This window comes from Manacus candei, unplaced genomic scaffold, assembly GCF_025592945.1.
Source record: "Manacus candei isolate 608988 ecotype Guabito, Panama unplaced genomic scaffold, ASM2559294v1 h1tg000053l, whole genome shotgun sequence".
In the NCBI taxonomy this organism is placed as follows: Eukaryota; Metazoa; Chordata; class Aves; order Passeriformes; family Pipridae; genus Manacus; species Manacus candei.
Window position 1 is genome coordinate 2224916 of NW_026138101.1, and position 17392 is coordinate 2242307.

The 17392-nt window shown below is 42.5% G+C and overlaps 1 protein-coding gene across 1 annotated transcript in view; it reads left to right on the plus strand.

The window, feature by feature from the left end:
• The first annotated feature begins 2815 nt into the window (after window positions 1-2815).
• Window positions 2816-17392, plus strand: part of PKD1L2 (polycystin 1 like 2) — a 38625-nt gene continuing 24048 nt past the window's right edge. The window contains exons 1-14 of the mRNA XM_051801862.1: window positions 2816-3362; window positions 3917-4081; window positions 7152-7337; window positions 8081-8191; window positions 8614-8761; window positions 10226-10455; window positions 11117-11521; window positions 12588-12686; window positions 13387-13436; window positions 14528-14645; window positions 15235-15442; window positions 16016-16136; window positions 16404-16545; window positions 17039-17239. Coding sequence (XP_051657822.1) covers window positions 2816-3362; window positions 3917-4081; window positions 7152-7337; window positions 8081-8191; window positions 8614-8761; window positions 10226-10455; window positions 11117-11521; window positions 12588-12686; window positions 13387-13436; window positions 14528-14645; window positions 15235-15442; window positions 16016-16136; window positions 16404-16545; window positions 17039-17239 — 2731 coding nt within the window. The remainder of the gene's footprint in view (window positions 3363-3916; window positions 4082-7151; window positions 7338-8080; window positions 8192-8613; window positions 8762-10225; window positions 10456-11116; window positions 11522-12587; window positions 12687-13386; window positions 13437-14527; window positions 14646-15234; window positions 15443-16015; window positions 16137-16403; window positions 16546-17038; window positions 17240-17392) is intronic.

The window sequence follows — 17392 nt, forward strand, 5'->3', positions numbered from 1 at the left end:
GTCAATTGTGATGTTTTATATAGCACAAGGCCTTTCTGAAGAAACTTTCCCTCGATGGCCACCATCTGGTGCAACTCCTGAGGGCAAGTTAGGGCTGTGTAAGAGATCTGCAGGGCCCCCCAAAACACTTCTGAGAAAAAAATGAAAGTCTTATTCCAAGAGACTCAAGAGAGCTCACAAACAAAGGAGCCATTCAAAGCTTTATCGCAGCTTGGAGTGAGGGTGTGAAGATCTTGAGAAAACTATTTAAAAAAGAAAGTCTTTCTGTTGAGGAAGAATGCAAAAGGCAGGTTTCCCACAAGAAGGTAAGTTCAAGGAGCACTGTCTACTTGACATCCAGTCATTTTTCACTTATGAGTGAAAAGGCTTTCAGAATTTTCTCTCCTCCGGAACACCCTAATTTTCATGCCTAAAAGTGGTATTTTCTTTTCGTGTAAATGCTTCTCTCTTTCTTGTGGTAAACAGAATAAACTGACAGACTGCTCTACTGGCACTAAAATATATGAAGTCAACAAACTGCAAAAGGAGGGAAATTGTCTTTCTTCTACTCTCCATCTGCTACAGGCAGCTGAAGAGTTACTTATAGCAACCGTAGATTAGGAAAAAAATGCACATTGCTATAGAAATTGCCAACAGTAGACTCACTTGGAGAGCTTGGCTTTATTTGTAGACATTTCCAAACATTATTTGTTCTTTTTCAGAGCCTGTTTCAAAATCCGTCGAAGCCGGACAAGACTTCCATTAATTTCAATGGCTTTGGAGCAGATTCCCAGAGGACAGCCTGTGGCACCCCCAGCTCTGGCATTTTAGCAGTATGTCCATGTAGTCAAACTTCCAGTTGCAGAGGGAGAGCTGGATGATGCTACAGAACACTTTCCTCACAAAAGTGAGCCAAAGGCACCCACTGGGAATGCACAGGCTGTGTCACTAAGCCTGATATGTCTGAGTCTCCTCCCTCACACCTGTGCTTGCAGGAATGGGCTGTGTTTCTCATATCTTGAAGGCCAAAGCAGGGGCTGGCTGCCAGCTTCTGCAAAGCCTGGCAAGTCAGCAGGGCCCCAGAAGAAGCAAAGACTCTGAAGAAAATATCATGTGAATATACAGTGGCCAACTGCCTGAACAGCAGGTGCCCCCAGCTCTGCCTGCTGCAGCAGCTTGGATGTAAAACAGTGGGGTTGGGGGTTCCCAAACTGATGCCTGGGAAGTTTTGTATGTGGCCCTAAAGGGATTCCTAAATTGTAGACATTCCCAACAGAACTAGCTGATAATCATAGTTACATGGTCTCTTCCAGGAAGGGGATGGGTGTCTGGGCCAGATCCATCAGATAATTAAAACATGGGTTGGCCTTCTCCTGAGCAGGGAAACCCAGTTGGAATAGTCACATCTCAGCTGCTCCATAAGCTCTCCCTATTAATCAGTCAGAAATTCATGTGGGATCTGCTCCAGTGGTTCCACAGCTGAAGTCTTGATTCGCAGGTGTGGTGAGAAAGAAAACATCCAGAACAGTGTCTATGGAGGCATCATAGTGCATTTTCTTCCCCTTTCCTCTCATCCCTCACAATTGTCCTACCCATTAAACACTTCCCCATGAACTTTATCTTGAAAACCCTCTTCATAGTTCTGCTTTATCCAGCTGAGCAAGACAGCCACGAACTGGAGGTCCAGAAAGGTCTTGGGATTGCAGATCACTCTTAGATGTTTGACTGGATGCAGTGCACATACTTGACTTTGGCAGGAAGCTTTAAAGCTGGGGCTGCACTGGCACAGTGCAGGTGTGGGCATTGCCTTCAGCTCCCCGGTGCCACAATGCAGGAGGCATTTCTGCAATGCAGGAATCCATCCAACATCTCAGGTTCCTGCACCTCTGGGATGCAGTAACTGGCTCGCTGATCCATGGCTAAATATAAGTGCATGTTCTTTCAGTTTTGGGTTATGGTGCCATAAATTAGTAATAATGGCATCAAATCCAACGGAGTTAATGCCAAGGGCAGGAGGATCACGATAGCTACAGATCCTTCTTTGTGCTGAGTTTCTACTGAGGCTTTGTAAACCTGATGGGTATCTTTCATAAGGAAGCTGAGGTGCACTTAGGGATTTCAGCTCCTAAATGTTGCTGAGCTTGCTTCCTGAAGTCCATCAGCAGCCTTTGGAATGTGCACACAGGGCTCCCAAGTAGTTCTGATGATTAAGGCAATATTTTCATCTTTTCTAAATCATTATTTTAACTTCAGGCCTTCTCCTCTACCTCCCAGCAGGTATAAATACTGTAGCTCTATGAAGCTGAGCAACTTAGCTTTTAAGGGATGACAGGAGAATTTCACTTGGGGTGTGGAATTCTAAGACACAACAGTTCAAAAGGAAACTTTCTTGGAACAGCTGAGATTAACCTGCATATGTGTAAACAGGTGGGCAGGATGAATACGATCCAATAATGATAGACATTGCATTAGCATCCAAAAGAAGCACCTCAAACAACAATTGTTAAAAATAAAGCAATGCAAAACCATTAAATAGTTTTAAAATTTTTAAATTGTATCTAGAGGAGCAGTATGTGTTTTCTCATCTCATAACTCCTTGCTTTGCTCACTTTCCTCATTCTCCTCTCATTCCTGTTATTGTATCTCTTTGTTGTTGTTATAAAGACCTCCAGCTTTAACATTTGCACAATGATGCCTTTGATGGAGGAGCTTTATCTCACTTTCCCACGTGTCCAACAGCAGCATATATCAACTTTATCCTGTCTGCTCATGAGGAAAGCAATGCTTTAATGTGTTCCCTTCAAACTGATCCCGCCTGGGATGTGACATTTGCACAATGGGCCTCACAAGGCCCTTGCAGTGGCTTAGCATCAGCACCTGTTGTGTGTCTCCTCAGACACAATCACCATTATATATTGCAAGCAACCCGTTCCACGCTCTGTTGCTGCTGCTGTGGGAAGCAGCAAAGGGGAGGAATGCTGATGACGTGATAGGGATGACATCTCAAGTTTTTGAAGAGGGCAGCAAAAGGAGTGGTGGTGTGGTAAGCAGGACGAGTGCCACACAGGGCACTGAGCTGGGAATGTGGCTGGGGATTGCAGTTCTGGTTTCTCTTGCTGGATGCTTGGCTGGGGAGGAAGCAACTGATGATGAAGGAATCCCCTGCTCAAAGTACCAGCAAGCTTTCAACCGTTCCTGCTACGAGTTTGTGAGACTCCAGCAAACCTTCACAAGTGCCCAGAGCTGGTGTGAGAGAGGAGGAGGGCACCTTGTCTTTATTCAAAATGAGGAAACTCAAGAGTTTTTGCAAAAACATATTGCTGAGGATCAGGAGTGGTGGATAGGACTGACCTCAAACTCCTTGCAGAATGAAACTACTGACGGTAGGTGGTTTTAGAATCACATCTTTAAATCTGTATCAGCCCGTGATGCTTTCTTAACATGGTAGAAAATGCAATCAGTCCCTCTGTAGATATCTGCTGAGAAGCCTTTGTCTTTTGCTGCTGTATCTTCAGATCTATAGTAAGATGTTTTTAATTGCCTGCTTCACTTCCCAATTGCATATTATCCCCCTTTCCACTGGGTCTTGTGGTTGTGTGAACACGTGGTTTATTAGATCAGCTGCTGAGCCAGTGAAACAAATGTGCTGGGTTAGGTCTCCAGTGGAAGAGCAGGCTGAGCCAATTCATCCCATGAGGAAGTGCTGCGAGGCCTGATGCAAGAAAAGGGTGGAATCTTGAGGCTGGGATCACAGGACAAAGTGGCAGTGTCTGTTTTAATGATTGTATCAGGTTCAATATAAAATGTAATTGAAGATCCTTACCCAGACTAAACCACCTCTGCTTCAGTAGGAGCAGGGCTACAATCCTGCTCTGCAGGCTCTTAATTGATTAACTGTAGAAAATAAACATTCAGGACACAATTTCTTTGTTCACAGGGTCGATGATTTGGCTGGACACTTCAAATATAAGCTACACTAACTGGTACAAGGATCAGCCATCTTCCATCTCATCTACATGTGGGTACATCCTGAAGAATGCCAAGTATCAGTGGGGTGTGACTGAAAATTGCAGCCAGGAATTTGACTTCATTTGTGAGTTTGGTAAGATACACAAGAGCTGGAATAGCACAACTGGGCATAAATTGCCTTGTTGCTTTCAAAGTACCTGGGCAATAACTTCATCAATCTTATTAAATGCAAACAAGCAAAATATAACCCCAGCAGTTGCTCTTTTTCCAGTGTGCTGTTGTAAGACTTGATCCAAAGAAAGAAGAACCCAGAAATCATTGGGAGATGCAGGTGCTCAGCAACCCACTGTTGAGGTCCAGGGTGCCAGCAGAGGGCTAGTGAAGCAGAAATGGGTCTGAGAGTGAATCTCATGTGTAGCTGTCCATGACCATAGTGGACATCAGCTGGCTGCTTTAAAGCATGGTTGCAAGAATAAACTCCCACATCCCCACAGCACCTGAGCGAGGTGGGACCTGTATGACTGCCCTGTAAAGACACTCTTGATCATAAATGTGTGCCAAAATAATTTCCATTTGTAACTGAAGCAAAAATACAGCCAGGCTTCCAGAGAAACCACTCCTGGCAGCCTGGAGTGAGCAAAAGTGAGAGCAGGTTTTTCCTGTTTCTTCCTAGACCCCTCCATCAGGTGAAGTTCAAGGGCATCCCCGGGTTAAGGAACCAGACAGGAACCTGTGCTTCCTGATGGCATTTTAGTGCTCAGGCAGAAAATCTACAGACATTGTGTCCCTTAGATTGTGACTTGGAACAAACAGTCCTGGAAAGGAATGCCTGCAATATCATCCCATTCAACATATAGATATGAGGGGAATTTGTGTTCCTCGCACTTTGCACATAAGTACTTTAAACTGTAACTAGAACCGAGGTCACAAGCACTGGAAGGACAGTCTGGCTGTGGGCTCACTCATATAAAAAGACTGTGAATCAAGTATGCAAGTACAGGTTTCCACAAGCCCTAGAAGTGCTGCTGCCCTGGTCCAGCACTCCTCTACTTCTGACATTAATACCAACTTGTTCTGCAATAAGCAAAGCTAATAATGTTTTATTTCCTCTCCTGATTTTCTGTTCCACATCCCCTCCCTGCCCTCCTCCTCAACACTCCCAGTTCACTCCCATATCCCCAGCATGTCCCACCTCTGCAAATACTTTTCATTCCCTCAGCTCCCTCCCCTGCAGCTCTGCAGCTGCCCCAGAGCTCCAGCTGTATGGGTTGGCCAGTGGAATCCCACATTGTGGAACAGATAAACAGGGTTATAATCCCTAGTCCTAATAGAGGTGATGATGTAGCTCTTTCTCTTCTCCCTAGCAATTGCTTTTCATGAAAGTTTAGGGTGTTTTGAGGTTTATATCAAATTTGGCTGAAGATGAATAACATTAAAAATGATTGGGGGAGAGGAAATTGGCAGACAGCACAATCCCTTAAGCTTATTTTCCTTGCAAAAACAGACTAAAATTATTTTTCCATTACAGCCACGGTAGACAACTGTCTGCTTGCAAAGAAACTATCATCTGTTACCATAGGATCTGACTTAGGGCCCATTAAATTCAAAGAGAGTTTGCATTATTGGGCAACAATATCCTACACTACATCCATCATTCCACTACCCAGGAAACCAGATTGTTGAGGCAATTATAGCCTTGTTTTCAGTATCTCCAGCCCACGTGCATTCACACATGAGTAAAAGAGTCCTCTTTTACCAGCTTTGCATGCAAGGAATTAGATCCAATATCCCAAAGAAATGGGAAATATTTTCATTAGCTTCTCTGGGTGATAAATGTTTGGAAATTCCCATAACTTGACAGTGCCTCAGTTTTTCTGTCAAATGGATGTAGTGGTACTTCACAGCTTCATACATGGCTACTGTGAGCTTGGTGCTCACGAACACTGAAATGAATAGTGGCTCCATATAGTACCAATATATGAATTTAATCTCTCTGATGCCTGGGAACTTGTCTACTTGATCATCTGAGCTAGGAATACGTGCACAATCAACTGATCAGACAGCGTTCTGTCTTCATCCTTTCTTTGCCCATCGACCCAAGCATTAGTTGTGTTTCTTATTATTTCAATTCTACCATTTGGTGCTCTGTGGATTAGCAATTTATTGTAGTAAAGATGTGTGTATTGAACCAGGGTCTGTACATAGGAATGCAAATCAGGTTTTGTGCACCTTTCCAGGTAAAAGTTGCTGAGACAGCAAATACTGCAGGAAATCTTTATATAAAGAACCAAAAAAATGCACGAGGTAATAGTCTGGACTAGAATTTAACAGCAAGATATTTTTCAAGCTTATTTAGAGAGCTCTAATCTGTAAACTGATCATGTTGCTATAGTTACAGCCAGGCTTAGCCTTAGCCTTTAAATAACAATAGCACACAATTATTGCAGTGTGCACACACTGGCACAGTTAATAGAGGGACCTGAGGGGAATGATCCAAACAGCAACTGGAGGACAACTTATTTAAACCTGGGACAGCTGAAACAAAAACATTCTTTTGCAACACTCCCATATGGGAGCAGTCTTTCACATCCTCCTCTTCAGGGTATTAAGTATCCTGATTACTACAGGATACTAAGAATTCTGACAGATAATTAACTGTCCTAGATTAATCAAAGAATGAGGTGTATGCATTTAGAGCTATGACCTTACTCATCTGAGCAGTCCTGCTGAATGAAGTCAGTCAAATATCACACAGGAACAAAGGTGTCTCTGTAGCAGAAATGGGATCATACTTAATATGCAAACTATTCTCCTCAGCAATTACCTGAAGATTATGCAAATCACACACTGCCACAAGGCTCTTTCAGAAGGAAAGAGTAACTTTAAACCTTCCAGTCAAAAAAATGCTAAGACTTTTCCCCCCCAAAAAAGTTTACTTTTTAGATTAAAATATTTTTGTTTTTTGAAAATGTCCTCAATGTTTTGTTTAAGGCAGTTAAAACATAAATCTATTAATTCTGACTTTTAAAAAATAAAATTAGTTATTATTTGAGTGTTTGTGGGTTTTTTTTTCATTTTCTTAATTGTTTAGCTTAGAAGGGAGAAAAAGGAAGAAAGAGAAACAAAAAAGGGGACATGCAGTAGAACTGTAGCAGAATTTTTCAGAAATGCAAAAAGTTAGTTTTTTTTTTTTTTCCTACTAGAATCTGGCCAGAGCATTGCTTGTGATAATTACAATGCCACTGTGCAGTGTGGATCTGGAGAAGTTATTCAAATTGGAGAGAGCTTCTATGGACGGAAGACCCCTCATTACTGTGTGTCTGAGACTCCACTCCAGGAGGATACAGATGAAGGCTGCAGCTGGATCAGTGTCAAAGATGAAGTAGCAGGTAATTTATGGCATTGCTTGTCAGAAACAGAGAGTATGTGCCAAAGTTCCTGGTCCCTGAAGTACTTTAACTTGTATTTCAGTGGGGTTTGTGAATGGGAAAGTGGATTATTCCTGACTCCTGACAGGGAGGAGGTTCCTACAGGAGGCTGGATGGAAAGGAGGGACTCTGGGAAGAAGAAAGATTCTGAGAAGGGAAGGAGGAGCAAAAGGAGGGACTTTGTGAGGAGCAAAGATTCAGAGAAGGAGAGAAGGAGCAAATGGAGAACAAGGGTGCACCTGGCTCCTCTCGCAGTGTGAAGAAAGTATGTGGGCACATTACTCCCTGACAAGCTCAATGGGAGATGCCAGGGTTGGCAGAGATGGGAGAGGACACATCCAGACAAACCCAACTCCAACCCAGGAGGGTTGACACCCACAGGAACATGAGGGCAGGAGGGACCTGCTGCTCCCTTCCACGTGTGGAGCACCCAGCCCACTGGGGCCAAGGGCTCTGCTGCTTCCCAGACTAAACAGTGACTATGACCCATCCCTGTGGGGATTCTTTGGGCTTTTTTACCTGCTCTAACTCAGCTTTATTCCAATAAAATAAAATGGTGCATTAAGCAACACACTGCAGCCAAAGTGATGTGGAAGTTTGTCTAGAACTCCGTGACATAGTACTGCTTCTCCTCTGCTTTTTGTTCCTCTGTTGTGACAGTCAAAGACAAAACCCACCAGTTGATATAAAGCTCTCCTTTCCAGGCCAGTGTCACGGTCTCCAGGCCTGCCAGGTGACAGCAGATGGCACTTTCTTTGGAGATCCTTGTCCAGCTTGGGGAAGCTATTTGTCTATTCAATACCACTGCAAGGAAGGTAAGAGGGAGGGGGCTGGCAACACCAAAAGCCTGCCCTGCTCTGTGCTGGAACATTGTGACCATTGATATTTATCTTAAAAATCACTGCTCCATCCTCAGAGAAGAAACTGGAATAGCAGTGACCACCAAAAATAAGCATGAAAATGTAGATTCCCTGCCCTAACTGAGGGGTTTGGATAGAATACAAAGCTTGGAAATCCAGACACATAAAACACACCAGAATGAAATTATGTCCAACAGGAATCTTGACCAGTAGGTATGGAAAAGAATCAGCTCCCTGTCACACCACTAACACCCACAAATCAGCAGCAGCATCAACTCTGTTGTGGAGCAGGCTGGCTCTCAATGCATGAAAATGAATTAAATTACATAAGAAATGCAGGCAAACACTGGCATGGAGTTCTTCATTCTGTTTTACAGGTCTGCAGCTGGCTGTGACAGATTCATGTTTTGTCTTTGAAAATATCACGGTCAGTCTGCACTGGCTGCTCTCACCATACTCTGGCAACCTGTCCTGTACCATCAGCACTGGAGATGGTCACACTATCGATCCTTACTACCCTCCAACGTAAGATATATCCTTCCTGCATCATCACACAAACACTACATTTCATTGCTTGCACTTTATTGAATGTTCCCAGTCTCATAAATGATATGTTAAAAACTATGGAGATTAATAATAGGCCATAACTACAAGACACTTGGATCTGCAGAACCCTCTTTTGAAACTGCTACAAAATTTTATGTCAAGCTGCCAACCACAATATTTCTTCTGTTTATTATAACAAGTGTTTCCTAGTTCTAAGAGAATTTATTCCAGATCCTAAGGCTCAAAATTACTGAAAACATGTCAGTAATTGCCAAGGAACGTGCAAACATTATTTTCTTAACTTTAAAGAGTATTTTTTGATAGCATTTAAAATATAACAAGGACATTCTGGACTTTTTTTTTTTTTTCAATTGCATAAAAATTCTATCTTTAAGAGATCAAACATTTTTCTGTTGGATTTAAAAATCAGATTCTGTCCAGGTGCTGGGAATGACAGAGAAGGGCTCTAGAAATTTATTTATCTACTGATGGAATCCTACGTGAGTAACTAGGAAAACAAAGAGTACAAGAATGAAAACCAAAAAGAATTAATTTACTAGAAACAGTAAGCTTTCTTTCAGAGCTACAGACACAGGCCTGTAGCTGTAAAGAACTTGAAAAGAAAATCTTTAATAGCGAGCCTTTATGTAAAATATATTTGCCAGCTGTAAGCAGAGGCTTGCTGGTTTCATGGGAAGCACTTCACCTACTAAATAGCTCACAGACATGCTCACCTGTGTTCTGTGTCCAGTCTGATACCCACTCTTACAGGAATTGCCTTTCTGGGTCTGATCTTGTCTTTGGCATGTTTTGGAAGTCCAGTTAGAGTGAAACCTGTTTCTTCATTCAAACACCTAATGAAAAATATGCATTATCAGGGGTGATATGTCCTGATCTTTGCATTTACTGGGTGATACCATGGTAAGAATCTAAGGAGTTCAGAGAGAAGAGTGTTGGGAATATTACTGCTTTGCCTTCCATGGTGTTTGTAATTCAGGAAGGGTATCCTTAGGCTCTTTGCACCATCTCCCTATGTGTGTTAGTGACAATAGCAACCCCCACAGCCATTCACCTCCCACTGCTATCCTGACTGGAGCTGCATCAGACCCAGGAGTGAAGAGACATTTTTGTTGGCATGGGCAAGGACAGAAGCAGCTGCACCTAAAACCTGCCATCTCCCTACTTGACAGCAAAATGTACCAACCCTTATAGATGTGCTTGGGGAATGACCACCCTGATATACAGCCCTAATAACACCATAGATGGAAGAAGGGGACAATCTTCAACCCCACAAATTCTATGCAAATAAACAAGGGATTACAGTGATTGCAGGATTGCTGAGCCAGGTCAGAAATTTGGGGATGTGACCAGTGTTACCATGTAGGGTGAAGGACTTCCCAGGACAGGCTTCCACAACAAGCAGCTGTTCTCTTTCTATTCCAGACTGGTCAGCAACATCACACACAGATACTCCTCTCCTGGAGAGTTCACTGTTTTTGTGGAATGCACCACCAGTGAATGGCATGTGATGGCACAGAGGCAGGTGACTGTCCAAGATAAGATGGATCAGCTGAGCATTACTGGGTGCTACAGCCAGTATGAAACTGGGAACAGCTCTCATTGCCGTGCACTGTATGGGGAGGTGTTGTGGATTCAGGTGGAACTCAATGGAGGTGAGGGTAATTTCTCTGCATAATTTCAAGGGCAGGATAAATATTATGCCACCCATGGGACAGAAGCAAGATTTTCATTATGCAAAGCAATCCTTCTTTTTAGAGAATGCTTTCCCTCTCGTTCCTGCAGCTGAATGCTCTCAGCTGCATTGTAGGGCTTCTTTCTCAGAGGTATTTCACCACCTAAAACATTAGTATGAATGATTTTTTCCTATTCACAAAGCTGACAGAGCATGAGCTCTGTCAGAGCATGAACTCTAACTTTAGTAACATAAATCCACAGGATGCCAGTCAGAATGTTCCTGTATTTGAAGTTAGAAATTCACAGAAATGCTTCTCTGATTGAGGGTAAGAGGATTCCATGCTGAGCTGGGCACATTTGCTGGTGTACATTTCTTTCTCACTTCACGTTCCTGGAAGCCACATTTATGCAGAAAAAATAAAATTCAGTAGTGTATGAATTCTCTTGGCTGCCCAAATAGTACCAGCAGGAAACACATGATAGACTTCCATAATGTCACCTAAAGTGACTTTATTAAAAAAGACTGCATTGCTGCAGTTCTTGTGACTCCTGCATAAATACTGGAGTGCTGCAGAAAGCAGCTGGAATTGGTTGGCCTATTACACAAGCTGTGAGAAATTTCGGTGTGTGTTTTTGCAGGCAGTGGAGTGACCTACATTATGTCAGCAGATAACATAACACTGGCTGAATCCAGTATAAAGGAAGGAATTGCCCCTCATAACCTGACACTGGACAGTGCCTCTCAAGAGCTGCTAGGCCCAGGGATACATCAGCTGGAAATCCGAGCATCCAGCAACACGACGGCGTCAGAGATCTCCGAGACTTTTGCTGTTCACTTAGTTGAGCCAATATCTGGCCTTCAGGCTGCATTGGCTTCCCACACTCTGCAGCTGGGGGAGAATTTGGAGGTGAATGTCTCTGTGCCTCGTGGTGCCCCAGCTGAGGTGACGTTTGAGGTGATGGGATCGAACGGAACTCACTCTCACACAGACGATGGTCCTCGTGGGGAACCTCGGACGTACGTGGTTCCCCTGCACTCGGAAGGTACAGCACTGACACCTCCTGTGCTTCCCAAACCCTCACAGCTGAGTAGAGTTCACAGAAAGGCTCACAGCATCCTGGGCCAGGGGACAAAAAAGTACAGCTGAATTTGAATTTGGTGGCTTTTCTGACTGCTAAACTTGGTGTGCAGAGCAGTGCGAGCAGCACGGTCATAGTGACTTGTGAGGGAGCTGAAAGGCTTCACCTGAGCTTGCAATGGAAAAGACACAGTAAAAAGACACAGGGTTTATTATTTTATGACACAATCTGATTCAAGTACAAATGAGGACATTTTCCTGGATCACAGAGTGTTTTCCTCCTGTTTGTTCATATGTATAACATTTCAAGTTTAGACTCCTCTGCATTTTACACTGAAGTAATTAACAATCTGAGGAGTTCTCAGTAGAGATACAAAGAAAAGGGGAGCTTTTCTGTGTGCCCATTTCTAACATGTAGTTTTTGTTGGACTCAATTATGAACAAGCTTTTAAGTAATGTTTTCTTTCCATTACTAAGTAATCAAGGCCTTTAAAATGTGAAATTAAGGAGTTTGTACTTAGGAGTTAATTCAGTGGCAGAAGATAAAAAAATTCCATCCTCCAGTGAACTATTCCAATCCTGTGCCAAGGTTGGAACAGTAGAAGCTAATTATAATTTCATTTGATGTTTTAAAATTATTCAATATTAAAAGTTTTATTAGGTCTTCCTGTACCCATCTGAACATTCCATTCTTTGAGGCAGAAATTTTCAAACGAGACAGCTGCTCTCTCAAGATGCCTGAACTCATTTGGACTTCAATATTTTTACACCTCTAGTTTTCTGTGTGATAATACAAACAGCTGGCAAAGAACAGCATGGCAAGGGCTAGGACAAAGGCAGATGGATTATCAGAAGTTGAGGTAAAGGAGAATATTCTTTGAAAAACCTTCCAGTAGAGGACACCTATCAGAAAACCCCCTGAAAACTCTTAACAGAAAAGAATAGGATTTTCTATACAAATTGGATGTTATTCCCCAAACCTGATAGACTGGTCCCACTGCTACTCTTAACTGGCCATGTGTCTTCTCTAGGTATTTTCCTAGTGAAAGTGGTGGCCAAGAATGCCTTCTCAAACATGAGTCTGGATCTTGGATTCATCACTGTGTTGGCAAACACTTCCCATAAAAAAGGTAATGGTATTAATCTGACAGTGCTGGTTTTGACCACACTTTTTGCAATCAGAGCCCTTAATGGAATATTTATGGTTTGCATCTAGTAATTGCTTTCCTTCCAGCAACAGTGCTGAAAATTTTTGTGGAGGCTTCTTCCTGATGAAGGCAGATTCCCTGACTTTGAAGTAGTCATAAATTAGCATCACCCTGTATATGCTACACATTGCTCATTTGCTGTTTGTCCTAGAAATAATTAGGGGAGTTTATGGCTCAGGACACAGCTTTGAAACCAGAAAATATTTGCATCACAGCAGTCTCATAATTGCTGTCAGTAAATGCTTCTAGATGGCTCATCCTTACATTTACAAAATCAGATTATACCAGGAACAAAGTAACCTTAGTTCTAATTATATAGAAACTTCCCCAGTGCTTCCCCCCAATTTTTCTTTGTACAGCAATGAAACTCCATCACCTTCTGTGAATATATTTTGATTTACACCACTATGTTTGAAGAATCAGGATCATCTTTACAGTCTGTGATGAGCTTGTTGTTACGATTTTACCTATTTAACTTGACTGCTCTAGAGTCTGATTCTTACAGCCCTGTCTTTCACACTGTCAGTAGTCAAACCCTGTGGATTTAAGTCATCTTCACTGAGGATGTCTGAAAGCTTTACAGGTAGCACTAAAATATTCTGCTCTTTTTGGCATTAAACAGGTTCTGCTAAAGAAGAAGGCAGCTACAAAACAAATATCCAAAAGGCAACTGTAAGTATTATTCAAGGATCTTTCTTTAAAATTGAAATACATATAAATTTTTCTTGCCATTGAAAGTGCTGCATAAGACATTGGAGAGAAGTATTCATGTCTTAGTAGATAAGGGACTAGGTGTTCTGTGCCCCAAATGGTTTAACACAAAACCTACACCAAAAGTCTTGGAGGCAAATGTGTTTGCAGGCATTCAATCTACAAATCATGAAACAATATTAGAGAAAACAAACTTTTCCCAGCAATTCAGTTTTGGAAGCTGAAATTTGTTTAGATTAATTTTTAATTAATCTACTTGGATATTGCAAACCTCTCCCTGAAGACTGATCCTTCAAGCAGAATTTAATATATTTTTATATTGTTTCCAAGTGTTTTCCACTTCTGTATTGAAATGTATAAATTACTTAGCAATGAAAAAAAATCCAGTTTATGGCAAACTAAGAAGTTAAGGATGCATCAATCGCTAGCAGCTGTCCAAATTGAAAGAATAAAAATGCCAGATTGAATATTTTATCATCTTAGAGGTCTAGTTTGTAACTGTTACTCTGGCAGACAGACATCTGCAATAGGAGATATGATGCTTCACAAGAAGGCATCGTGCTTTACAGATTGCCTGTAGGAATATATTGCATCAGAGGAATATAAATCTAATTCTAAACCAAGTTTATTACAGTTTGTTGCCCAGAAAGACAAAGTCAGCTACCTCCCTCTTCTCTTTATCTACAACTGTAACATATCTAGTTCAGATAAAAGAGAGATGTACTAGAAGGTGCACTAGAAAACAAGTGGTTGTCCAAGGGTTAGAAGTCTTGCTCCAGATGTCAAAAATTAATAGGAATTAGTTTTCTGGGACCTGCATTCCCAAGCCACTTCTGCATTCAGGAGAATTTTAGCACACGATTTGTCTGTGCCATCTGCTTCTGTTCCCACAGCTTCTGCTTCCATACTACCTCTGATCAGGGAAAGGCCATTTAAACCACAGATCTTCAGCCAGTCATTTGGGGTCTAAACTTTCAGATCTTTTTCATTATAAAGATTTGTGTGTGTTTATACACACTCCTGTCCTAACTGATACATTTATCATTATTTAGGATCACAAAAGAGAACCCAGAATCTATGTCAAACCAAGTCGCCACGTGGATCCTTTCACAACTGTTACACTTGGCTGGCCAGACAACAACAGGAATTCCAGTTTTCTCTGGTCCTGTGGTATGTGACTTTCCTGAACTTTTTTAACCAATTTCTATTTGATGAGTGACAAACTCACTGTCGTGTCAAATCAAGTGGTGAAAATCTGACTAAAGGATAGTTTGTTTCCTGGCTTTAAAGTTTGCCACTCACTGTACATGAAGAATGTCCTTGTACCTTACCCTGGTGTTAACACCAAACTAGTCATGGCATAATACTCAGCTTTGCCTTCTCCCAGAGGTTTCAATTTTTCAGGGTCTGCCTTTTCTAAGCTTTCACCCTCATAGTCAAGGATTAGACCCAAGTGACTTATATGGTTAGGCATTTGCAAGCTACATGTATCTCAATAAAACAGCAATTATTAGTATTAAACATGATGCAAAAACATTTCTGGCTGAAAATTGGATTAGGACATCTGTGTTCTGTCCCCATAATTATTCTTGACTTCATACATTACTTTGAAGAGGTCAACCTATACTCTGAACCCAGATTACCAACTCTATAAATTGGGTTCAGGAAACTTTTTTTGTTCTATCAAGCTCTTTAAAACCTATAGTAGGAAAGTCCTTTATAAGGTACTATTCTAATTATAAAGGAAATGTTTGTGCAGGAGCTTGCTGGCCTGCATGGAATGAATGTGTGCTGCAACAGATAATCCTGACCAACCAATCTGAGGTGCAAATCCCACCTTCCTGCCTTCCTCCTCCGAAATCAGCAGTGACTGTCAGGATTACAGTCCAAAACCATGGCAGTGAAGAGAGGCAGGACGAGCAGTGTCTCTATGTGACTGCAAAACAAGAACTGCAACTGGAAATCAGGTCTGTTTTTAAACCCCAGTATTCACTGGTTAATGTTATTACTGCACAAATATAGTGCAAGGCCACAGTTACCAATAATAGTGATAATAAAGTGATAATGTCATTTTAGAGTCATAGAATCACAGAATGATTTGGGTTGGAAGGGACTTTAAAGATCATCTTGTTCCACCTCTCTGGCATGGGCAGGGACACCTTCCACTAGCCCAGGTTGCTCAGAGCTCCATCCAACCTGGCCTTGAACACATCCATGGATGGGGCAGCCACAGCTTCTCTGGGCAACCTGTGCCAGGGCCTCACTGCCCTTAGAGTAAAGAAAACTTATTACTGTAAATCCATTTACAGCTGTAAAAATGCTGTCTTGCTGTTTTCCAGTCCACATTTCTGAATATAATCATTTTATTAAGTGATTAATATTCTTCCCAAAACACTTTGACTCCCCTACATCCTTTCAGTGTTGGAGATTTCCATATGCAAGCCTCATTGAAACTATAGGAATAAATGCCATATGTCTGAAATTTCTACTGGACATCTCATGCAGTTACTACATGTAACTCCCCTCTTACTTCCTTACAGGTGTGAGGCAAACTGCAAACCAGTGAATATTAGCAATGAAGTTGTTTTGAGTGTCTCTGCACAGAAGGACTCCCAGGCCATACATTATAACTGGTATTTGGATAACACATCCCAAACCAAGGTGAGAGCACCAGATTTGTCAGAAATACTGCACACACAAAGATAAATGTCCACCCTGAGGGAAAGCCACAGAGGGACACTTTGTCAAGTGGATGCTTTGAAAGTACGAGTGAAGACTGAGACAAGAGGGTGCCTGGTTTGGGAAGGGTTATAATGAAGGGCACCAAACTGCCACCCTGCTCCTGATAAATCACAACAGAAAGCAGAGCAAAGAGCCTTTTTGCTGTCCAGAAAACTGCCATGTTTTCTTTTCTGTCTGATTTTCCAGTCTACAACCCTCCCTCTGGCCTGTGGCCTGACTGGTTTCCGGCAGAACTCTTTGAATTTGCTTCAAAGCAACACATCCATGTTGAGAATGAACAGCTCCTTCTTGCAGACACAGGGAGAAGCTTTTCAGATTAAAGTAACAGGTAGGGACAAGCAGGGTTTTAGGGCTTTTCAGACTCCTTTGAGATAATCTCTGCCATCATGACATCACGCTGACGTTACACACACATAGTGTGTGACATGAAGGAAAATTAGTCCACAGGCTGAAAGCTGTTACTTTGTATGTGGGTTCTTTAAAATAATGCAGAGATGAGTTTTTTCTGGGCTGTTGCACAGCAGGACAGAATCAGTTATCTTACTGCAAGCTGTCAATAACTTTCTTAAGGCTCATCCAAAATGAAGCTATGTTAATACTTGATCAAATAACACAGCTTTGCTTTATAATGCAAGCATTACCATATTTTTAATAGTTCTTTTCCTCTTATGGTTTGTTCAGTAGCAGGATTTCATTTCTAATTAGGCCCAGCCTGATGTTTGTGGTGCCTGGAGGAGCAGCACCGTCGCTAAGTAGGCACAGTGAGTGGCCGGTGCTGCTGGGGCAGATCATTGCTGACGTTCTGCTCCCTCCGCTCCCAGCAGTGACTCAGAGCCGCTACGGGGAGGGGATGTACCTTGTCAGCACCGTGTCCCCGCCCGGCATCCCCTCCTGTGCCGTGTCTCCCGGGCAGGGATCCGTGCTCACCACCTTCAGAGTCTCCTGCAGCGCTCCCGGCTCGGTGGGTTCATCCCAACCCAGTCCCAACAGGCAGCTCACGTACTGCTTCTACCTGAAACCAAGTAAGTCCCCAGGTGAACTGTTTGGCTCCTGCACAGTTCCAGCAAGCACTGCTGCTTCACCAGCAAAAGCAAAGGTGTCACCTGCCCTCTCTGTCACCTCCTCTCTGTGGGGAGACTGATCCCCACTCAGCCAGGCCTGCCCAGAGCAAGCCC